General features: G+C 60.7%; 3 protein-coding genes across 3 annotated transcripts; 1 reads left to right on the forward strand and 2 right to left on the reverse strand.

The window, feature by feature from the left end:
- Positions 1–814: 814 nt before the first annotated feature.
- On the reverse strand, positions 815–13,682 carry VOLCADRAFT_117875 (uncharacterized protein; the record flags this gene model as incomplete). Its single annotated transcript, XM_002951599.1, has 10 exons — positions 815–3,631; positions 4,061–7,653; positions 8,149–9,130; positions 9,418–9,536; positions 9,597–9,968; positions 10,071–10,167; positions 10,675–10,744; positions 11,274–11,380; positions 12,152–12,233; positions 13,000–13,682. 10 exons carry the CDS (start codon positions 13,680–13,682, stop codon positions 815–817), a joined length of 8,922 nt encoding a protein of 2,973 aa, XP_002951645.1.
- A 790-nt stretch (positions 13,683–14,472) lies between these two features.
- Positions 14,473–15,366, forward strand: VOLCADRAFT_92195 (uncharacterized protein; the record flags this gene model as incomplete). Its single annotated transcript, XM_002951521.1, has 1 exon — positions 14,473–15,366. The coding sequence occupies one exon, from the start codon at positions 14,473–14,475 to the stop codon at positions 15,364–15,366; it is 894 nt and encodes a 297-aa protein (XP_002951567.1).
- An 809-nt stretch (positions 15,367–16,175) lies between these two features.
- On the reverse strand, positions 16,176–22,133 carry Fap116 (microtubule-associated protein). Its single transcript, XM_002951600.1, has 12 exons — positions 21,914–22,133; positions 21,677–21,745; positions 21,521–21,610; positions 21,359–21,451; positions 20,901–21,255; positions 20,253–20,415; positions 19,581–19,659; positions 19,068–19,232; positions 18,653–18,700; positions 18,147–18,340; positions 17,440–17,557; positions 16,176–16,912 (listed from the first exon to the last, which is right to left on the reverse strand). The coding sequence occupies exons 1-12, from the start codon at positions 22,040–22,042 to the stop codon at positions 16,820–16,822; spliced, it is 1,596 nt and encodes a 531-aa protein (XP_002951646.1). The 5' UTR covers positions 22,043–22,133; the 3' UTR covers positions 16,176–16,819.
- Between the last annotated feature and the right edge of the window lie 1,381 nt (positions 22,134–23,514).

A 23,514-nucleotide genomic window follows, 5' to 3' on the forward strand; every position in this document is an offset into this window, starting at 1 on the left:
GGCAACTACCACTGCCCCATCACACTGCTATGCTCGCACTACCGGCTCCTCACCAAGGTACTGGTGAGCCGCCTGGGCCGAGTCATCATCACCCCCGAGCAATCCGCCTTCCTCCCCAAGCGCCTGATTGGAGCCAGCGTACTCTTCACCCCCCCCACCTGTCACAGCCCCTTCGCGGGCAGATCCATCAGGGGCTTCTGTCTTTTGGAGCCAGCAAGCCCTCCCGGGTCCGCGTCGCCGATTGTTTGAACCTCTAAATTGAGCTCGCTACAGGACGAAAGGCAATCCCTGCTCCGCTTTCTTTCCAAAAGAGGCAAAGGTCCATATCACGCCACCATTTTTTGAGGCCACTTCACTCAAGGATTAGGATTGCGTGCATCGGCATGCATGCAAGGTCACACGCAAAGAAGAACGAAAGGACATACACTATCGGCGTCGTATTGACTTATCCTTGTGCGCCTAGGACTCCTGCGTCATCCCGACGAACTAGTCATACTATAACTAGTAGGAAGAGGTCGGGAATCGAATAGCCTATTGTCGCAAGGCAGGTAGCCCCTCTCGTGCTGAAGGGAGCTGGAATCTTAACATCCTAGCTGTACACGTCAACAGATCACTTTCCTGGTGCAACGGCTTGGCCTTGGCAAAGCAAAGCACCGTACAAGCACAGTCAACCAAGAGAAGTCGGTTCTTCCTCCCACACACACAGAGGAGTGTAGAACACTCAAGCAGTGCTCTGTACCAGGTTGGCCTTCCCTTTCCCTTTTCGAAGCAAGCCATTCACACCAAGCTTTTCACACACCCGGCAGCAGCGCTCTTACTCGCCATCGTTGGCACTGCCGCTGCCCGGCGAGGAAAAGAAGTCACTGACAGTCCACATGAGCAAATCCGATAGCAGCTCCTCGGAAAGCGCGCCCGCGTATCCGCCGCCGCTGCCGGCACCCGCACCTACACCCGCACCGCCAGCCCCGGATTCCTGGCCAGCGGCGCCGGCAGTGCCGCACCGCCGTGCGGCGGCGTTCTCTCCCCGAGTACTCGCCACCACGTGCTGCTGCTGCGGCGGCTGCGGGGGGCCCTCCCCACCCTGTGACGTGACCGCTTCCACTGCAGCGCGGCGGCCCAAGAGGGGCGTCCGCGGCGGCGGCAGTGCATCGTCCGCATCGCCGCTGGCAAGCTGCCCCGCTGGAGCCGCTACTGGCGTTGCTGGTGTTATTACTCCCGCAGCTATACGGGAAGCTAGGCCGCCTTCGCTACTGGGAACGCCGGCTGTGATGCCGCCGGAGGCCGGATGGTCTGCTCCACCCACGGTCGGGATCTCCAACGCCAAGGGCTGCAGACCCAGAATCTGCCGCCGCAGCGACGGTGTAACCGCCTGCTGCTGCTGTTGCTGCTCTTGCTGCTCTCGCGCATCCGACAAGGGGAAAGCGACGTCGGCTAGGGTATCCAAGGTCCTCGCCTGGAGGGGTGTGCTGGGCTTTGGCCCATCCTCAACTCCCAGCCTAGACACAGGGAACTGCACCTGCCGCTGCGTCCCAGCCGACAGCTGCGAGCTGTTCCAGCGCTGTTCCCCCTCCTCCTCCTCCTCCTCCTCATCATCATCATCATCATCCCGCCATTCCCCTGCCAAACCACCGACCGGCTGCACCCGGAACCCGGGCACGCGCAGCTGCTCGTCCTCGCCGGCGTCATCGCCTCCATAAAACTCCCCGTCGACGTCGGCGCTGGTGCTGCCGCAGCCAAAGCTAATGTCCAGTTCGACTGGCGGCGCTGGCGGCCCGGGTTCGTGCTCCAGGGGCCCGTGGCGTGTCTGTGCCTCAGCGGCAACGGCCTCCAGTCGATAGCCAAGGAGTGCAGCACCGGCGGCGGCTGACTCGCGAGCTTCGGCAGGCCGCTGCGGCGGCTGCGGTGGGTCCCAAGCACCCCGCCAGGGTTCCTGATCCAGAGAGCTGTACGGCGTTGGCGCCACCGGCAGCGGCAACGGCAGTGGATCTGGAGGCTGGTACTGGATCGGCAGCCACGGCCGGCCGAAGTTTGCTATGTCCCCCACTCCATAATCATCGCCTTGTCGCGCACCGACGCCGCAGCTGACGGCTGGCCCTGCAGCGTCGGGCCCGCTGCTGGTGCCGTCCGCGCCGCCATCGCTGGACGGCGGCGACTGGGACCCCACCAGCGAGTGCCTGGCGCCACCGAACTCGGGGTATTGCCCCAGCGCCTGGCTGAAGGAGTCCAGGGAGGACACGGTGGAAGGGGAGCCCGACGAGCCGCTGCCGCTGGGAGCATGGCTGGGCGACTCGGCGCCAGACTGGACGCTAGGCGGCGTGCGGTTGCGTGCCGTAGAGGCCCTCGGCGGCTGCAGGAAGCTGTAGGCGGCGATGCTGTCGGCGGCGGAAATGACGGCGGCGGTGGAGCTGTGGCCGGCGGAGCTCTTTGCCGCCACGGTCAGCAGCAGCTCGACCGGAGCTAGGTCGACAGACGAAGCGGAGCCGGAGGATGCGGCCGACGCGCGACTTATACGACGGATGGATTCCGCTCTGAAGGTTAGCTCTGCAGCATCGACGGCATCATCCACCGCGCCGGCGGTCGCTGCCGCCGCCTCTCCAAGCCGCAGCAGGTCCAACGAGTCCGCGTCGTCGCCGGCGGATCCTCGCGCTGGCGCGTCTGCAATGCCGCGGCTCAGGGTGGGCATAGGGAGGAACTTCCGGCCAGCTTTGGCAGTAGCGGTAGTGGCGGCAGGTGCCTCTGACGAGGAGGAGGACGAGGACAACGCGGCGGATGCACACGGGTTCGAGTCCGGAGGGCCCGGGTGAGCAGTAGCAGCAGCAGCGGCACTGTGCTGCCCTTCAGCCGTGTCCCACTCAACACCTCGAGTGCTCCCCATTGCTGTCGCTCGGGGGGACTTGGGCGACATCCCCGGCCACCAGCCCACGCGCACACCGTCGCCACGTTCTCTATTCGCCGCCTCTTCCTCCGCGTCCCCATCCTTTTCATCCTCGCTGTCATCATCCCAGGGCACTGACGGCACGCTGCTGATGGCCGATTCGAGGGCTGCCGCCGCACCCGCCAGGGCTGCCGCCGCGGCGGTAGTTCCCCCACCAGGCGGAGAACCCGCCAGCTCGCCGGCTGGGTTCGCAGGTGCAGCTTCTTCTTGCCGTTTCGTTCCTTCCTGTTGCAGCTGAAGCTGTTCAGGTCGCTGCTGCTGGGGGGACAGCGGGGCCTTGAGGGTGGCCAGGCCACGCTGTATGTCCTGCATCAGCCCAGCCATGATCGTACTGAAGTCGTCGGAATCCGAGGAGCTTAAAAGGTCCTCAGAAAAAGCCGTCACCACTGCCGCCGGGGCCGGCAGCGGACGAGGCAGCGGTACAGCCGAAGCTGTCGCAGCGGCAGCGGCAGCGGCGGGGGCAGCGGCGGGGGCTGCAGTAGCAGTGACGCCAAGATCAGCATCTGCAGCGAAGGCCGGCTGTTGCTGTTGCTGTTGCTGCTGCAGCTGCTGTTGCTGCTGCAGCAGCTGTCCAGGGAGCGGCTCAGGAGGCACGGGTTGAGGCGATGACGGTTTCGCCGCTGCAGGGTTCGCTTTCGGAGAATGGACAGACGTGGGCGATAGCTCCGATGTGTTCCCACTCGTGCGGGAGGCCATCTGCAGTCGTCGCATGATACGTGACACACGTGAGCACATGCCGGGGGCAGCCGTTGGCACACATGCACGCATGAAGTACCGACGTAAGGCCCGTATGGGGACATCTCGCCTACACCCCCACAATCCCTCCAATCCCTATCTGTTTGCCCCTATAGCTGTTCGAAAAACCCTAAAACCCTCTCTAATGTAACTGTTAGGAAAATCCAAAATTCATACAGCCGCCTCGAAGCCCGTGATCCGCCGTCTCAGAATTACAGCTGCTTAAAAAGCACGCCAGCGCCGCCGCCGCATTCCTGCCCTCCTCCCGTCCCGTCCTAGGGGGCTTGCCGTGTCCGCAAGGACAAGGTCTTACAATCCAGCCAGCTGCTGCCATCATGATTATAAGGCGCACGGCATGCAAGGATGCGATAGGGAGTGATAGGGACTTACCCTGGCCAACACGGCGTCCACGTCGGCCAACAGTTGTCTGGCGGACCCAGGAAGCGGCGCAGCGACCGGGGCTACCTGCACATCACCTTTGGTTTCCTGCACTTGACCAGACAGGCCAGGAATCGACGACGCCGGCGGCAACACGGATAACGCCGATAGTGGCAACGCCATGCGCGGCTGGCGGCCGTCCTCCTCCCGCTCGCCATCCCCTTCCCCAAAAGCCTCAATCCCAGCCGTTGCGGTGCCAGGCGCCATCTGCTGCGCCTCGCTGGGCGCCAGGGTTCCCTGGACCGACGACGTCAAGTCATAGTCCCCGTCAACGTCGCCACCGTCGGGTGCGCCGCCGCCGCCGCTGCCGCCGCCGCTGGTGAGACTGGAGGTGGACAGCGCCAGGGAGCATCGCAACAGGTCCTCGTACGGCTCCCCGGAGCCCGAGAGCCCTAGTCCCGATAGGGCCTCCGCTAACGTCTGTCCCGTCAGGCTGGCCCATACCTCTATGCCGTGCCTGCCGTCGCCGCCGCTGCGGCGGCGATCACCGCCGCCGACGCCCATGGGCGCAGCAGCGTCTTCGAAGGCGGCGGCACCTGGGATGAGTTGCCCTTCGCCGGCGGGTTTGCGCAAGCTTACATGAGCACGAACGTCGTCATCACCAGTGCCATTATTATTGGCGTCCACGATGGATGCCGCCGGCTGCTGCTGCTGCTGCTGCTGCTTATTAACTGGTGGTTGCTGTCCTGGCTGCTGCTCCGGCAGCGGGGTTGGCAGCGGCGACGACGGCGATGACGATGACGGCGGCGGTGGCGGCGCCGCTGGGCCACTTTGGCCGGCGCCAACGCCACGGAACCGCTGGGCGAGGAAGCCGGCGATTGCCTCTGCGACACTCGACACACCATCGCTACTCGACATTGACAGCGATAGCGAGATTCCCCCGGGCCCGACTGGTGCGGCATCTTGAGCCGGCCGCGAGGCCGCTGCCGCCGCCGCCGCAGTCCCCAGCGCGGCCAGCGGTAGCACCGGAACTCCAGCGGCTGGGCTCAAGGATGGCAGGGACAGGGAGCTGTCGGAAGACTCGGATAAGATTGGCGAGAAGGGCGTTGGAGGGGCAGTGGGCAGAATGGATGGAACCGGCGATGCTGCCGGCAGTGGCAGCGGCGGCGGTGGCGACCCGAGTTGGGGCATGTGTGGCAACGTGACGTCATCGGGCGGTGCTGGGGAGGCGCCGTCAGGCTCCGGCGGTCGCGACTCGGGGGCCAGACCCATGCGAAGCATCTCAAAGACGGACGACAGGCCGGACAGGGCGCTGCTGGGCGTGGAGATGGTGTCAGTGGAGGCGCCCTCTGTGCTGGCGCTGGTGGCGGGACGGGTAGGAGTGATAGGAGGATTTCGGGCATGCGGGATTGAATGAGAGTGCTCGCGGACGCCGCCCTTGATGCCAGCGGCGTCGGCAGCAACGGGTGCTGTCGCTGTCCCCGCCGCCGCGGTGGCGGCGAGTGTCCTGCCGTACCCTGGCTCGGCTGATGTGACCGACGATACAGATGCAGATGAAGGCGACGTGGGGCCAGCCAAGACCTGCTTTCTATAGCCGTCGGTTCTCGTCGCATTGCGATCCAGAGCTGTGGGTGGGGCCGCCGCCGCTGCTGCACCACGGCTGTTAACGCTACTACTTGTGCCGCCGATGGACGCAGCCGCCCCAGCATTGCGGTTGCTGCGGCCGCTAACCGATGGCACGGCCTTTGCAGACGCCGCCGTTGCCGCCGCCGCCGCCGCTACTGCCCTTGCGCTGTGCAGCATCGCCGCTACGGGTGACTGGCTTCCCGGTTGCAGCGCTGCCAGCCGCAGCGGCGGTGGCGACGGCAGAGGGCCCATGCTGGAGACTGTCCAGCTGCTGCCGCACGTGCTTGGCGGGGACACAGAGCTTTCTGAGGCGCTCAATCGCGGATCTGCGGCGGCGGCAGAGCCCCCAGCGGCAGGTCCACGGCGGTTGTGCACAGGTCGCCGGTGAAGGTCGGGACTGGGCGTGGTAGTGCTGCTCGTGGCGATGCCAGTAGACGGCGAAGCCGCCACCCCGGCGGTGTACGATGACGAGGTGCCGCCGCCGCTGCCGCCGCCAGCACGGCTGACGGCCTCGGCGGACTGCCGCAGACTGGCGTTGATCGTGGCCATCAGCTCTTGCAGCCGCGCTGCTTCCTTGTCGTACAAGTCATACGGACTGCTTGTCTGGCGCGCGCTGGCAGCGGGCATGGCCTTGGCAGCCGGCGGCGATGCCACCGCCGCCGCCGCCGCCGCTGCCTGTCCCTCGGTACGGGCTGTCGGATCCATGGCATGGGAGTAGTCCGACCTGCTCGTGGATCCAGCATTCGCTACAATACCAGCAAAGCGGCCCAAGCCCAGGCTGCTCAGTGTGCTGCTCGTATCGCTGATGTCTAGTGCAGTTGCTGCTGTTGCTGCTGCTCCCCCGGCAACGGCCGCGGCAGCGGCGGCTGACGGTGCGCCGGCATCCACAGCAGCAAGCCCTGCGCCAATGCGGAGTTGTGGTGTGGCGGCTTGGTGTCCCCGGACCTGCGCCTTTGGCGACAGTGACAGTGATGACATGGTGGACAAGGACAGGGACGACGCAGACGAGGACGATGAAAGTGAGATGGTGGGCACTGCCGCATCCGCACGGGGCCCGCCCAACTCAGCTGGCTGAGGGCGCGGCTGTGGCTGTAGTGGTGGTCCACGCGCCGGGGACGGCTCGGCGCCTGAGGTTATGACGAGGGGCCCTGGTTTCGCCGGCCGCAACTGCCCGGAAGGCGACGCTGCGCCTGGTGAGGCGCGGCCGCGACTGCTGGCCGCACCACCGATGGAGGCCAACAACTGCCGGTTCAGGTCCGCCAGGTTCAGGCGAATAGGTTCCGGCAGCCTGGAGAGCTCGGGGCGCATGGCGTCGTTGGCCGGCACTGGCCCTTGCACCTCCGCCCGCGGCGGCTGCAGCTGCAGCAGCCCCTGCAGTCCACGCTGCTGGTGCTGGTTCTGCTGTTGCGGCTGTGGGAGATGGGGGGGTGCCGCCCTGGTTGCCGGACCCGCGGGGCCCGACGGCGCAGCTCCGGCGCTCAGGTCGCCTAACGATATCGATCCGCCTTCCGGGATGGTGAACAGGCCTCGCATGGCGGGCTTGGGGGGAAACGCCGTAGCGGCGGCGCCGCCGCTGCCGCTGGCGCCAGCTGGGACGGTTCTGGCGCCCTGACCAGATGCCGAGGTGCTGCTCAAGCTCAAGTTTCCTTGCAGTGAGTTCACGCTGGCAGCAGCAGAGGGAGCGGAAACCGCTTCTGTCGGAAGCCGGAAGCGGCCTAGCAGGGAGTTGATGTCGGAGAGAGAGGGCGAGGAAGCAGGTGACGCAGCCGAAGCTTCCGAAGGCTTCGCGACCGGGGCAGCGGCAGGCGGCGGCGCAGCCGCCCTGCCACCCGGCGCTATGGTGGGGGCTGGTACCGCCGTTGAGGTGGCGGCGGCAGCGACAGCTGGCGCACTCGCCGCCGGCTTGGGTGGCGGATCGGCGCGGCTGGTAGAGGGGGGTGTCGAGGCGAGTAGCGTGGCGATCTCCGGCGGCAAGATCCCTGCACAGAGGGGCGCGAGGGGCAGGGCGCAAGCAGGACATGCAAAACGACAACGACGGACAAGAAGGGTGCAGCGGTTTGGCGGCATGAGGGACATACGCATGCGTTGCGATGCAGCTTCCAACCTTGCGTTGAAGTCGACCCCAGCAGACTTGCGGCCTGCCAACAAGGGCCTCCTCTTCTTACGCCCCGATACCCACATCGAAATCTAGCGCTACCCTCATGTATCACACTTGTCAAAAGTTCTCGGCGGCAGAAAAAGCGAACGTAGTTTACATCCAGCTCCTCTCATAGGCATCGTCCTGCACCATCCTGGGGGCTTAATGGCCGACATGCAGCCACAAACCGCAGCTGCACATCAAGCCATGATGTTCACCCACCCTCGCCCGTCGTTTCGCCCTCTCCACCGAGAGACATCATCCGCCCGGACATCAACCGGATTCCTCGACCCAGACCTCCTATGCACTCCCTGGAGGCCATCGTATCCATTCTCACCTTGCGACACAAGGCGGCGGAGGCTGTCATCCGACACGCTGCTGCTGACGCCACTGAAGGTGCTGCTCGGCGACTCCCCCCTGAAGCCACCACCGGCACCGTCGACGCCGTCACCGATACCTATTATCCTAAGCGGCAACGGCAGCGGCAGCGGCGCCGGCGGCGTTCCCTTCGTCCCAGCGGCCGCCGTGCCGAAGGTACCCGTGGCGGGTGGGGTGGGGCTGGCGGCGATCCGTCCCTTCTTCACACCGGTCCCTCGCAGCCCTGCGAGGTTCTCAAGTTCCTCCCAGTCCAGCTCGGTAAGCAGCAGGACATCGTCCAGATCGGATGGAAGGCTGGAGCTTCCCGGCGTGTAGGCGGCCGAGGGCCCGCCCACGCCGCCGCCTCCGGAGCGCCTGACGGCTCCTCCCCCCATTGCGCGTGCTGATAGCGTCGGCGTGGCGCCGCGGTTGGCCGTTGGAGTGCTGGCGGAGGAAGTCGAGTCAAGGATCCGCAGGATGGACGAGTCGAGGGTGTCAGCCGGGCTGCTGGAAACCGGCGTGGAATGCTGGCCGGCCGCAGCAGTCGTCGGCCGGAGCATGGCTCCAAGTGCGTCTAAGGCCGCCACAGCATCCGCCACGCCGCCCGCGGTCTGGTGTTGTCTTTCGGCTGCCGTAGCGGCGCCCCTCGACCTGCTAACCGGCGACGTGGTAATATTGGCAGTGGCATTGGCAGCGGTAGACTGACGTGGCTTATCCGTCCCCGTCCCTGTGCCTGCCATAGCCGTCGCAATCAGGTTGTCAGCTCCCTGCGCCGCGGGGCCGGGCGGCGCTGGCGCCGGCGCGTTCGTTGGTCCAGCAGCACCCGCACGAGCTGCGGCGATTTCGGCAGCGGCATGCGAGCTGGCCTGCCTTGCGGCTGCCACTGCCGCCACGTCCTTCAGGAAGGCGGGTACGCTGACGCCGCTGTCCATGCTGCTGACGGAGGAGCGCAAGTCGGAGTCCTGAAGGAAGCGCGCCGCGGCGTTGCCAGGGAGGTCAGGCGGCACCGGCACAAACGGGACAGGCCGCGGCATACAGGGACGTATGTCGGTATGTCGGTATTTCGTGACACACATCAGATGGGGCACTCACTTCTGAGTCTCAGCATGCCTGTAATGGAATTGATCTACAGCATAACTTTGGGAGTGAATGTGTCATCAAGACGTTTCCAAGACTATTGTGCCAGATGTTTCCAAAACCAGTTTTGGAAACATGCCGCAATCAGGTTTGTTCTAATTGGATCACGCACCTCTATTCCCAGCTCTTTTTTCATCCTAGCCAGCTCCCGGTCAACCTCCTCCTCGCCCCACGCGTCCACGTCGTCTTCGTCGCCAAGCACACCCTGGAGGTCGTCAACGCGCGCAGCATCTGCTGGCCGTGCAGGTGATTGCGAAGGCTGTGGCGACGGCGGCGTCGCCACCGCCGGACCTGGCGGTACGGTTCGTGAGCTGCTGTCAACCCTTGCCGCGCTCGCAGTCGCCTCTGACTCAGAGGGCCGCGGATGTGACACGACAGAGGCTGTGGCGGCGTCGGACGGCGTGCCCCCAGGTTCCGGGTCGGACCATGACAGGTGGCTCATGGAACGCTCCGCCACCGCCGGCGTCGGTGACACCGGCACTGCTGACACTGCGTCCTCACCGGGTATGATGCAGGGGCCATCCTGATGCATATCTTTGTGGGTTTGTTGCTGGTTGTTAAAAGGGGCAATCAGCTCCGGGTCGGTCTGCACTGCCGCCTCCTCTTTCGGGGCCGGCGGCGGCGGCGGCGGCGGCGGTGGCAGCGGCGGCGGGGCTGTAAGACCTGGGTTGTGGTAGAGGGGAGACAGGGAAAAGGGGTCAGGAAAGGTCTTCGTCGGTGGAGGGGTGCTAGTGGGGCCGAACCGGACGAAGAGACGACCCGTACCTTCGCTCGGCATCCAAGCAAACGGCAGCGGCGGCAGCGGCGGCGGATGACCCAGCGGCGCTGTACGACATTTGCTCCAGCGGGGCATGGCACCTGCCTCCGCCGGTGCAGGGCCCGGCCGGGGCGCCGGCGGGGGGCCCCACACAGCTGCCGGCTTCGGCGGCAGGTCCGCAAACGGTGCAACGGGGGCGACCGTCGGTTCAGGTTTGGCGATGGGCGCTGCGGGGGCCGCAGGCTGTAGAAAGGCGGGAAGAGCCCTGGGCGCCAAGTCGTCGTCCATGCCATCCTACAGGCCCAGGAGCAGCCAAGTGCGCACGTACGGGGTCTGGCCGGGTCATCAATCGTCAAAACATTTTTCCTTCGAAGGAACCGACTCCTTGAACCTTCCGGGTTCCGGGTTCCGAGGCAACGGGCACGTGGGGCGGAAGCTCCGAAATCGTCGCGTCAAGAGGGTGTTTCTCGCGGTCAGAATCTCCCAAAGCCGCGAGACAACCTGATGCAAAAGCTGGGCGCCATGCAAACAGCGCATATGCTGGAAACCGCCAGTGTACACCTGCAGCCCAACAGCCCCCCACCCAGCACGATTTGAGCCCCACCACCTCACCGCGCCAGAGAGAAAGTTGTCCTCAAACACTCGTTGGAGGTCCTGCTGCTTGCGCTGATCCCGTAGGTGCCTGACAGGTTGGGTAAGCATGTGCGTGTGCGTGTTTGGGGGGTTGGGTGGGTTGCATTGGGTTGGGTGGGATGGGGGGGGAAAAGACGAACCACGAACGAGTGAAGCTGCTGCCAGGGCAAGAGTGTACTAGGAGTAGAACTGACCAAGAGGCATTATTGAATGGGATGCGTGGGGAATCATAGCATGCAAGGAAACAAAGGAGTGAAGTGCCGGCGTATCCAAAGTGGTGGTGGCATGTAAGGTTGGGTGTGTGGGGGTTGGGGGGTAAGACGAATCAAAGGCGAATGGAGCAGATATCAGAGATAGACGGATAGCCCAGGAGAAGATAAATGCTGCATCAGGAATGGGGTGCGTGGGGGGGGAGTTGAGAAGATTATACGGTTTAAAAGCTAGGCCTGAGGTGTTGGGGATCTACATGGAAATGCGCACGTCTCATGCAGACTGCGGTTTCCTGCATATATAGTTTTATCTACCTCCCTCCCGCCCTCTTCCCCGCCCTCTCCGGCCAACCCCCCATGCGAACCTACAGCCGGTGCGCCGCCAGCGCCTGCTTTTTAGCCCGCAGCCGCTGCGCTGCCAATTCCGCCAGCTCCGCCTCCACTGCCTGCTTCTGGGCGTCCGCTCGCAGCTTGGCCTGCAGATGGCGGGCGGTACCGGTGTGATGGTGAAGGTATGATAGGGCCATAGAGCTCGTCAGGACGGTGTCTGTCCTGCCCCGCCACTCCTTTCACCACCATAATGGGCTAGAAAGACTCTCTGTACCGGACACTCTCTTTCCGAGTCAAATGTTATTGCATTTGGGTCAGCATGAAACATCCAGAAAAACACCTGTAACATCGGAGTTCTTCGAATACACCTGCCCTACAATGCCAACGGTACGGCGTTGTGATAAGCTACGGAGCGAAGCAAATGCCTTGGGGGTGTTACACACCGCTCCCGGGATGGAGCGGATCCTGCTTAGCGGTCCCGTTCGGGAGGCCAAGGACGCAAGGACCAAGCACGCACCCCCTGCGTGAAGTTCATATGCAGGCGCCGCTGCGTGTGGCAGCTCCCCACTTCTTCGATGCTACTCAGCGTCGGAGGCGCGGCTTCATGTCTCGTTTGGAGCGGATTTGGGTCAGAGGACATACATGCAAAATACACACACACGTACACTTACACGTACACACTTACCATACCGACAGCATGGTACACCACGTACATATACCATACAGACATACAACACGTGTGCTGTAGGCCCAACAGTCGAAACTGCTCACCCTCACGTGCAGGACGACTGGGCCAGAAGCCAGAAGGTCATGTCTGTAATCCGGGGGTAATGCCAGTGATCTGATTTAACTAGGGTCATGTCATGTACTGTATGCAGATTCGGAGTTCAGCCGGAAGCTGTTACCCGGCCCCGTACCTGCGCCGCCAGGAAGCGCTCTCGCGCCCTGATCTCCGCTTCCACTGCAGCAGCCTCCCGACGCCGCTTATCCATCGCTGCCCTTCAGACGACGTGGGAATGAGGGGGGCGATGGCAAAAGGGATGGCACCACAACACGGCGCGCATCACAGAGTGAGTAGTAGTGAGTAGTTGTTGTTGTTGTCACCGCCGATTCGAAATGTATGGCGTACAACGGTGTACAAGTCAAACAAACCGTGACAGAAGGAAAGCGCATGGGGGCTAAGCAGCATGAACGGTCCACAGATAAACAATAATAACCCAAGAACCAGGACATGAATTGCGTTTTCCTCGCATGGGGCCATGTCAGCAAGGCCCCTTTTAAAATGCTGAGCAGGGGGTTGTGTCCCGCAGGTTGTTTGCGGGTGTCCGGGCCGTGGTGCGTGGATTATTTGTTCGGGCCTTTGCTGGCCAATACGTGGGTGTCAATGCGTGGGTGTCAATGAGTGGGCAGTACCGTAGGCCCAAAGACGGAACTGACCGTAACGGCATCCAGAGAGACTTAAGTAGCCTTTTGGCACAAGGCCAAGGGGCACCTCAGGACGCCTGAGTCGGGAGCAAGGCTAAAAGCTGCCGGCCCCGGCGTATCACGAACCGCGGTGGCTTGGGCCCCGCCCCGTGAAATACACAAGCGGGCATAACGCAAACGCGCATCTCTATATATTCCCATTTGCCTTACCCCACGAGCACAGGGCCGCGCTCCTGCATCGACTGGGTCTTGCATCCACATCCACGTCCCCCCCACAAGTACACCGCACAGTCCTGCACAGACTGACTTTTGCAAAGCCCACGCTGCCTGCCGTACCTACCTGTGCTGGAGCTCCTCGGCGGACTCAAGCGGATCAGGTACGGATGGCAGCGGTGGCGCAACCACCGCGGGTACAGCCAGCGGTGCAGGCGAGCCTTGGCCCTCGTGTAGCCGCGTCTGTCGGAAGTCCATAGCCAGCCCGTTAGGGCTGCGCTTGCGACGCTCCAGCTCCTGGCGTGCCAAGTCAGCCTGCTGCCGCTTCTGTGTGTGCGTGCGTCCGGCCTGCTCTGCAGTGAAGGCTTGCGCCTTGTCGCGCTCGGCGCGCAGGATCTGCGCCCTTCGTTGCTGTACCGCTGCGGCCTGCGCTTTGGCGACGCCCTTTTGGGCCTTGACTGCAGAGAGTGCGGAGTGGAAGCGCTGCTCCCGGCGCTGGTTAAGCTCCTCGAAGCGGCGCTCCTGCACGGCACGCGCTTCGCTCTGCTGTTGCATGTACACGGCGGCCTCCAGATGCGCCTCACCGACGCCCTCCAAGCGGCGGTCATACACGTCTGACAGGTGCTGCAGCTCCGCCTCTGCCTGCTGTCGCTGCTCGACATCGGAGAGAGCGATCTGGCGCTGTAGGGCGGACTCGAGGTTGGCGCGGTAAGCGGCGTCCTTAAGCATCGCCCGTTCGCGGTCCTGGTCGCGCATCGCCTGCTGCCGCATGGCTTTCTGGACGCCTATGTGGCTGGGAGTCGCTTGCATCATTGTAGCCTGTAACGAAAGGCGTGGTGTGCCTCTAGGGTTTACCAGCTTGTCCCAGCTGCTCCTATGTTCCAGACGTAAGTTAATTATGCTGTAGATCAGGTGGTATTGAGAAACATAACTTAGCATGCGCTACTTAGGCGAGACGCTGCCATCAGCTGCCTGGCCGGCGACACCTCCGTCGTTCAGGCGGACTAAACGCTACCTTCCATAAAAATATAAGAAGCCATGTCTAAGCACCACCTAAATTGGTGCTTTCCGCTTCGCGCGCGCTAGGATAGGCTTGCGGTTGACCGGTCCCGAACGATGAATTAATGATATAGGCAAGTATTGAATTCTATCCATGCCTTAATCCTATATGTTCTGGTGATTTTCATAACTTGTGGTAATAAGACTGCACAAGGAAGAAGCCTTGATTGCCTTGACAGCTGGTTCCGCAGTCAAGTTTGCATAAATAGACTTTGGGTCCTGCGATTTACCATAACTTGATAACAAGTCCATGCTATTTTGTTAAGTTTCTATAGGCTCTCCACGCCAAGACTGTCCCTTGAGCTACGCACCGGACCCATTTGGATAGCGGCGGATAATTTGAGAAGCTACTGGCGAGCATAGTGCGGTACATGCACGCGTATTGTATAGGACAATGATGCAGCATGGATTCCGCATGTGTCGGGGGCTAGCGCCCCGACACACACGTATCGCCGCTGGACCTTGGCCGAGCCTTTCAGCCCCATCAGTCAGGTCCCGGCGTCTAGGAGGCTCCAAATCCACCTGGCAATGCTGGTCGCGAATGATATCAATTTCGGTGCAGGCCACTGCGGCACCGCCCCCGCCAGTCCCCGAGGCGGCTGAACCCGGCGAGGCAAGCACGTCCGGCCCCACCACGATCTACAGCCGCCCAGAGCTGTACGATGTCGCTTTCAGCTACCGCGATTTCAAATCTGAGGTCAAATTCCTCCAGGACGTGCAAAAGGCCCATGGCGCGGCGCCACAGCTGACATCCGTGCTTGAGCTGGGCTGCGGCACCGCACGCCACCTGGCCAGCCTCTCCAAGGCTGGCGTATCCAAAGTCGCAGGCCTGGACATGTCCCCTGAGATGTTGGCCTTCGCACGCGGCAACGTCTCAAAAGTGGGGCCCAAGGCGCAGGCAGTAGAGCTGCTTGAAGGCGACATGGCATCCTTCGACTTGCCGTTCAAGTCCTTTGACATGGTCATCTGCCTCCTGGGCACCTTCAGTCACCTCCTTGACACTCAGCAAGCCATATCTTGCTTCCGCAAAGTAGGGGAGCATCTACGTCCCGGCGGGCTATTTGTGGTGGAGCTGGCGCATCCGGGTGATCTTTTCGACGGCACACTGATTACGGGCGAGAGCGGCAAGGAGCTCTGGGAACGGCCGTACAACGGTGGCAAGGTCTTCGTAGAGTGGGGCGACAGCCTGGACAACTTTGACCCCGTGACCCAGATCCTGTACCGTACGGTAACGATCTCGGTGTTCCGTGGAGATGAGGCTGTGGACTCCGTGACTGAGGTCGTCGCGCAGCGGCAGTACACTGTACGTGAGCTGGAGCTGCTGGCGGGCATGACGGGGTTTGAGACGCAGGCGCTGTACGGCGAGCTGCGGTTGGGAGTGGATCTCGAGCACGAGGATGCGTATCGTATGGTTGCAGTCTACAAGAAAGTTTAATGGTGTTGGTAAAGCGTAGCCATATCAGCAGTACTACTGCCAGCAGCATTAGCAGCAACAGCACTCCCACGGATCTGTACAGGAGTAATAGGCGCGGCCGATGGGTGGCGCATCAAGGCGTCGTGGCGGGGAGCATGACAGTGGTAGTTGTTTAACTTGCAGAGATGGGTCCAGCACTGGATGGAGCACCGCAAAAGAGCCATTGGCTATCTCGGTGTGGGGACTGGTGGGTTCGGTGAGTCGCAAGAGCATGCAGGCATGGAGCTGGAGCTGTTTGCCGCGGGTGCTACATTTCGACGGTATGCAAGTGCAACTGAAAAGAGGCATGATACGATGCACGGCGGCATGCACGGCTGTCGGAACGGTATGGACGGCAATAGCATGAACCCCTGGCCACGCACGCATGTTGGGAGGAAGGACCGAGTATGTGCGACGCATTCCAAGCCTTTGCACGTTGGCATTAGTTGACGGTTGGATGGCACGTGTGTACGTGATGGGTAGTACGTGTGGTCCTTCCTAGGTGACTGTCGCTGCGCAGCGCCTATCCAACAGGATGATGGGAAGTTTAGGCGGCCTCCATAACAGACTGGACCAGTTGTTGCCTGCCGCACAGGTTCAAACGTGTTCGGACGTTTGCCTCCCGATATGTCCCTCTGCCTCCGGAGAGGCCCAGGACAGCCACATGCGCGACGCCCAGCCTGGGACGGCGGACCATTGCAGTAGTTTGGTCTTGCAAAAGGGGCCATCCATCAGTTAACGCGTTACGTGCTATGGTGGTCGTGAACGAGAGCTTACGTCTCGTAGCCCAGTTACTAGTGTTATTACAGTCCCTAAACGCACCTCTGCCAGCGCGACGATAACTAAGAATATACTTTTTCCTGGACCTGACCATGTCCTGCGTAGGAAATAGTACCATGAACACCTATATGCGACCCCAAAAACATCACCCAGAGAAGTGCCGGCCCATCCAGACAGCCTGTATTCCCGTACGGGCACCAAGCACTTCTCTGAAAGGCTGCCGTACTCTCCACCCCATCGTACTCATTCGTGTGGAACCCTATGTACAAGTCGTCGCCCTCCGTCCAGCAACGTGCATCATCTCAGCGGCGCTACCAGTCCATCCTCTCCTTTTTGGAGTGACTGTCGCAGTCTGCTGCACACGACCCTTGTCACTGCTGCCGGAACACGTGCAACAACCGCATCCTCCGACATCCCCATAGTGCACGCACGGACGCACGCAGACCGTCCATACGTGGCGTCCAAGATCCGAAGCATGGCCGCAAGGGTCGGTCCAAAACCGCTGGCCTGAACCAATCGTTAAGGAAGACCCAAGCACCTGTCGCTGGGACTGGAAACCCGACCTAAAAGATTATCCTGATGGCCTTGGCCGCTGCCGCCGCTGGCCATGAGCCACAGGGCCGCCCCGTCGTAGCATGCTTGCCCTTCAAGGCCGCTACCTGCCCGACGTAGCCATGGCGAGCAGCTTGCCTAGCGTCTCATCGTTGCGGAGAATCTGGCCCTTGAGGCCGATGATGCGGTCGCGAGCCTGCAGCAAGCGCAGCACGCAGCCCAACACACCATTCATCTGGCTTCAGTTCCATACACGTATTCAATAAAGTAGAAATTGTATAAATTGTATGCGCTTCCGCAGCCCTCCTGGAGCCTGAGCGCGGCTGCCAAACGGCCGAACCCTAAGGCGGCGTGGCAGCACCCACAGCTTTTCTGCACACGCACTTCACCATATGCCCGAGGCACCACATGCACCCACAGCTTTTCTGCACACGCACTTCACCACTGCCCGAGGGATTAGCCGAAGTGGATTCACATGCGCTGTGTGGCGCAGCGATTGCCTCAAGGCCATCACAAAAGGGGACGGGAACGCAGCCACTGCCCCAGCTTCGTGCGAAAGTGCTTCTTCCTCCGCGTGCCATGCCCTGCATAGAGGAACAGTATTGCCCTGGCCAACCCTGCCAGAGGACCCGAATGCTAACCGCATCCACAACGACCGGGATGGGATGGCCGAGATACCGAGAGATTGGAGCACCGCCGGGCATTGCAAGGACCGAAACGCACCTGCTTAATCTGCCCATCCAGGTCTGCCAGCTGCGCGTCGATGTTGGCGGCCTCTCCCTGCAGCCGTAGCTCACGCGCCAGCTCGTCCTGGTACATGCGCTTTTCTGTCAGCCAGAACCTGCACACAGTCAGGGCAGTCCCCATCATCGCATATATATCGGTGGCCGCGGCGCCAGCGATGGCGATGGCGGGCGGCACAATTAAGAACGTTGCACGCATGGCGCGTGGGCGGCGCACAGAACGCCCTTGGAAAGAGCCCACAGATCCTCCGGGCTTTAGATAACCACACGTCAGACTGTTATCGGCACCGCACTGGAATCCTCAAAACCCCATGCCTTGCAGCTAGTGTTCAACCGGGCGCAAGGTGGCACAGTATGCCTCTATCCGTGAAAAGCTTGCCAAATTATTCACGACAAATCAACAACTGGAAAAAGCGGCAGAACGAAATCCGTTACAACGGGACATGGCCGCCAGGAAGCGCTTCACGTCGTCTTTCCCGACGTGGAGGAAATGGACACGAGCCGGGGACGCGCGGACTGAGATCGCGGCCAGCGCGCACACAGCTGCATCAACGTCATCGTCAGGACTTCCTTCCCGCGGCTTTAGGCCATTATACCGAAGCTGCTGCACAAAACGCCCTTCCGGAAAGGTACTGTCCGGTCTAACCCACAACCACGCCGCTGCAACACCCGACGCTAGTCACTTACTTGTACTCCTTGCGCATGTTCTCAATGTCCTCCTGCAGGTAGTCCATGGACTTGGCCAGGGGGGTGCTACTCTGGCACAGCTTTTGGACCAACTCCCGCACGGCGGAGGGGTCGTGCGCGCGCACGCCCCCTCCGGCACCCGCGCCGCCGGCACCAGGCTTGCCCAGGCGCTTTAGAATGATGCCCGTGCCGCCCTATGGGTGTGCAATGCATAGTAGAGTGTGAACCAGCGAGCCCAGGGGCCGTGAAGCTATGCGGCGGTACACATGAAGAGCGAAAAGCAGCTTTTGCATAAGCAAGAATGCAACGAAGGAGGGTGCTATGACCCGACCCCGCTGCACAACACATCAGCTGCCACACCTGCTCCAGGTGCTACCTGGGACTGAAAGAACCACGGCAGCAGCAGCTATGGATACAGCTGGTGCATATGAGGTGCCGCACCCCGCAGGCTCCCCTCGCGGCAGCCATCTTATCCTCCCCCCCTCACACACACAATACACGCGCACCTGGTCGGACGTGTCCGCCGTATCAGCTGTAGCATCCGCGCCGGCTTTCTGAAAACGGCACAAGGAAGGAGGGTAGCAACGCGGTATCATCAGGAGGTTCGGCAGGAGGTTCGCCAGTTTGTGCCTCGGGTGGCTAGGTGACCGGGCCGACACAAACAACACAAACGCAACGCCGGAACACTAGGCCCCTTAGAGGACCGAACTGGGCATTCTTTTTGCAAAGCCTGGGAAGCCACACCCGACAATTTGCGTGACACGGAACAGGAGCTTTTCAACACGGTTATCATGATCCTCACTCCTTCCTCTGCTCCACCGCATGGCCTCCTGAATCCCGGCCACCGTTCCTGTCCCCAACTAAAAAGCCCTCCGTATCTCTGTCTAACGACACGGTCCGTGTCCGTCCGGCCCGCCGCACCTTGAGCCCCTTCTCCGCCGCCAAAATGTCCTTGACCAGGACACCCTGCTCGCCCGTTAGGTTGGTGCCGCCCGTCAACACCGGTGTCTGCTCATGGACGACCTCCACCTCATCATCCGACTCGCCACGCGCATTCTCGGAGAACAAAGCCACCGGCCTCGTCACCTGCAAGACGATACAGGACGATAACAGCAGCGATGGAGGCGGGCAAAAAACCGCAATTCCATCCGAAACCCGGGAATAAGTTGGGACCCGACAGACTAGGAAATATGAATTGAGCAGAGTGGAAAGCCAGGGCAACCTCTGGCGAGCAACCAGCGCCCCACGAGTTCTGCAGGGAGCTAGCCTACGTCGCGACTTCACACGCACAGCAGCTTTGCACACAAATGCTTTCCCACAGGAGGGAAAAAAGAAGCGCGGTAGGTAGATAGGTAGGTAGGTAGGTGCGCGGGCATCACAGTCCGGTCGTGACACGGCGGCGCCAAGGGCAAGGCCGGGGAGGATGTAGCTCACCTTGGAGTCAACCGAGGGCTTAGGCTCGTTGGGACGGCGTTGCGCTGTGCCGGGCCGGATGCCTGCGCCTAGTACCGGCCTGGGGGATTCGATGATGGCGATGGCATGGTTACATCCCCATGTGAGTTGTTGCGGGTGGGGAACCACACCAGTTATACCCTTTAAAAGCAGTTATACCTTAGGGCAGCTAAGAAGCCGTGTATCACACATACATCGGGTACCATATGGTGGCAACCGGCAGGACAGCATGCGTACGCTGTAAGATCCAGGCATCTTACAGCTTGCACGTGAGTGGAGGGCTCGCCACAACCGGAAGCCCCCGACGTCCATCTACTTGCACGAGACCGCGCGTCAAAGTTTAAACACATCCTCCCGCACAACCTCCACCGCCGATTTGTTGGCATACAGCATCATCCTTCCTATACTCCGCATCCCACCCGTCCTATACTCCAAGCCACGCGAATACCACGCCTGCAAGTTATTCATGCCCAAATGCGGCTGCTCCTCCCCCTTGGCCGCCGTGAATCGCCAGCTTGGCCAGGGAAGTGTCACGGACGTCGACGCCGCCACGTCCATGTCCTTGAACTACGAACCCCTCCAGCCCCCTCGGCGTACAGCCGGTGCCACGTTCCCCACCTCCCATGCGAATCCCCAATCCCCCATGTAGCTTACTGCTGGGCCTGCGGCACGCGCGGCGGCGCTTTGCGCGCGGAAGTGGGCCGTTGGAACTTGGGTGCCGAGGTCCCCGAGCGGTTCAGCGGGTCGTCGCCGCCCGGCGAGGCGGATCGGGCAGGCGGCTCCGCAGCTGCCGGCGGCGGTGGTGGCGCCTCCTCCACTGCCCGGGTGGGAGATCAATCATGCGACACAGCCGGGCCGAGCCGAGCCGAGTGCGCGGAAGGAACAAAGTGAGAGAGGATGCAGATAGTGCCACGAGGGAAAAGGCAGACATGAGTGAATGGACGATGAGGAGCAAAATGGCCGTTGGCCGATGAAAGCTGGGATACATGAAGTTTGACAAGACCGAGAGCCAGACCTACTCCATAGGAAGATCAATAGCTGAAGCCAATGGCAACGGCTGACGCCGGTGAGCCCGATATCAAACTCCGTGGCTGGTGCAGCTTTTATATTGCATACCCAGCCATCATATTCCCAGTTCTGAGCTGAGTTGCATCTCAACGGTTCACGTCTTACGACTCCTGGCCCAAGGGAATCTGTTTGATCTGTATCGCCAGCCTGACGTGTATTGATGCGGTACAACAGCTGCTCGTAGACCCACATCAAAGCTCACGTCATAAGCTCATTGCGATTCAGTTACCGTACCTGGTGGTGGCGCCTTGGATCGTGATTTCTTCTCTTCCGCAGGCGGCGGCGGTGGGGCCTCCTCCTTCTTCTTAGGGGGCTTCGCCGGAGGCTCCTCAGGCTTTGATTTTGACCTGGATGACGATTTCTCCGAGGACTTCTCTGACGATTTTTCCGAAGATTTCTCCGTAAGCTTCTCCTTATCAGCGCCTGAGGGATCCCGCGACGATTTCCGCGGGGGCCCAGCCTCTGCTGCTGCTGCAGATGACGAGGAGCGAGACTTCTCCTTTTCCTTTGGAGCGGGTTCAGCCGCCGGCGGTGGGGGTGCCGCTGCCTTGCTAGGGGCTGCATCCGGAGCAGCTCCGCCAAGGACTTTCTGTGTAAGGAGGATGGTGTGGAACGGCAGCCCGGCATCGCATAAACCATAGGCGTTACTCATCCTATGGACTCAAATGGGCGGGGGAAAGGGGACCGCTCACCTTAACAGCATCAGCACCGCTGTTCTTACGACAGGCTCTCCCCAACATCTGCAAGAAGACATTGGTGTTTTCCGGCTCCAGGCCTGCCACAATCTGCACGTTTGGGCAACATCTATGCAGTGAGGACACGACGAGAAAGCAAATACAATGAGGGCAACTTACCTTGTTTGGCCGAGCTGGACACTGTTCACCGAGGGTCATGCTGACCACATCGATAACCTTTTTAAGGTATGCAACTTTGGCATCTTTCTCCTGAAAACAATAACCACATCAGTAAGCTGCTGCAAGGGCTGCTTATTGGATATCCTGTGCACGCACTTGTATGGCCTTCCCGTCCAGTTCCTCTCCCTGATATAGGCCAGGAGCAAAGCCTGTACTTGCTTGCACCTGCGGCGTTTACAAATATGTGATAGATAAACTGCTGCTGAATACACCTTGAAAAAGGCATGCGTATACATTTTCTCCCTCCTCTAAATACCGTGAGACGCCAATAAGTGACTAAGAAGCTCTACCAACAAACGTATTACCCAATCAACAAAAGAGGAAAGTGCTCACCGCGGATACCACATCGTGCAGGAAGCGGAACGGTGGCTTCACAAGCAGCTTCTCGGACAATTTAGGTTTGTCAAATACAGGGTTTGCACCCTGCAATACGTCAATGGTCTGCTGCCAGTTGTCACACATCTTGACTTCAATGTAACATCGAAGGCGTCACCAGAGAGAAACCAGGTTAGATCACAAATTCTATCGACTCTTTTTGCAAACGTTTGTTCGATGGAGCCTTAACCAGACAAGTATGGAATTCAGAGGACATAACGGGATAGCTGTACGGCGTCGTTGGGCAAACCACCGCCAGTGCCAAGCTGCCGCATCCGACACCGATCTTCTTTTCCGTGTCCAGATGATCAATGCATCATCCGCATGGCATGCATTACAAGTAATGCATGCCATGCACAGGCAAGTTCCCCGATGCCTACGAAGCCTCCTATTACGTCTTTGGCCTGTACGGAGTTGAATTCCCTGGCTAAGTTCCCAACGGCCGAAGGACAACAATAGTGTCATGCCATCGTATATATGCTTAATGTATGCTCCGCCGTAAGGCATGACATCACTGTTCCCTACCTGCACAACCCCAACGTGCTTGGTCAAAGCCACCTCGACAATCAAAGGGAGGAAGCGCCAGCATCACGCCATAAGCAAATAAAACATTTTGGTTTGTCAATTAAATAATGGCTACACTTACTAATGGGTAACCCTGGGAAAGCGTAACGGCCACCAAAGTTACAGTACGTTTGGAACATTGCTTCGGCTGTACGGAAGGTACGATTTGCGCTGGCGGAGGCCTTCGCCACAGACCTGCAGGTTGTTAACAACGGGCTTCGCTTGACACAGGAAACCTGGCATAGGTTCAAGCTATTCAAAGCATGCAGCAGCTCTAACTCAATTACCAGGCTCCAACTCCTTATCCTCTTGGCGAGTCTACGAACCGAAAAGCAGCCCGGCGAACTGTTCTCGTCCTGTTGCTGAGTGCCATGTAATACGCTTCCTTACCAACATCACGACCATCCTTTTATAGCCATCAACAACATCGCGACATTTTAAGAGCCCTTCTAACATTTTAAAGGGCAGCAGCCCTTAATCCACTCCGTTATCACTTTACTGCACAGGTTTTGAAGGAAACTGGCATATTTTCTATCTCTTTTTAGGATGCATAAGTTACAAGGGGAACAGGGAACCAACCCTCATCGCTTGCCGAACATGCCAGCGGCTGTCGACCAGCCTGTCCCAGGTGCTTGCCCTACACGCAGCAGGGGGCCAGGCCGAACGGACTCAAGAGGACATAACGGGCTTAACGGCATAACGGACTTAACGGCATAACGGACTTAACGGGCTGCCAGCCCAGCCCTCGAAGGAAGGGAAAGCGACGTGAAGGTGCTGCCAACCCAGCGCCTTGGACGGGAAGCGACAACCGAGCAACGACTGGTAGATGCCGCCAACCCAGCACCTAATACACGGAAGCGGCAACCAAGCGCTCGGAGGCTCCGGAAATCTCTTTTACCATCTGGGTCGTTATCTCGAAATGTCGGTTATCCTACCGAAGCGACCGGTTGGGTTATAGCTAACCTTCGTCGGTTACCGATCCTTTTATGCCAATA

The sequence above is a fragment of the Volvox carteri genome, assembly GCF_000143455.1.
Source record: "Volvox carteri f. nagariensis unplaced genomic scaffold VOLCAscaffold_24, whole genome shotgun sequence".
Taxonomy (NCBI): Eukaryota; Viridiplantae; Chlorophyta; class Chlorophyceae; order Chlamydomonadales; family Volvocaceae; genus Volvox; species Volvox carteri.

Bases quoted from the DNA above. Each gene is read 5' to 3' on its own strand.
- Fap116 (XM_002951600.1), bottom strand. From the start codon at position 22,042: ATGTGTGACAACTGGCAGCAGACCATTGACGTATTGCAGGGTGCAAAC. The intron at 20,416-20,900 runs GTACGGTAACTG...CCACCCGGGCAG, and splicing joins ATCCAAGGCGCCACCACCAG to TGGAGGAGGCGCCACCACCG. The intron at 19,233-19,580 runs GTGAGCTACATC...ATCGTCTTGCAG, and splicing joins AGCCCTCGGTTGACTCCAAG to GTGACGAGGCCGGTGGCTTT.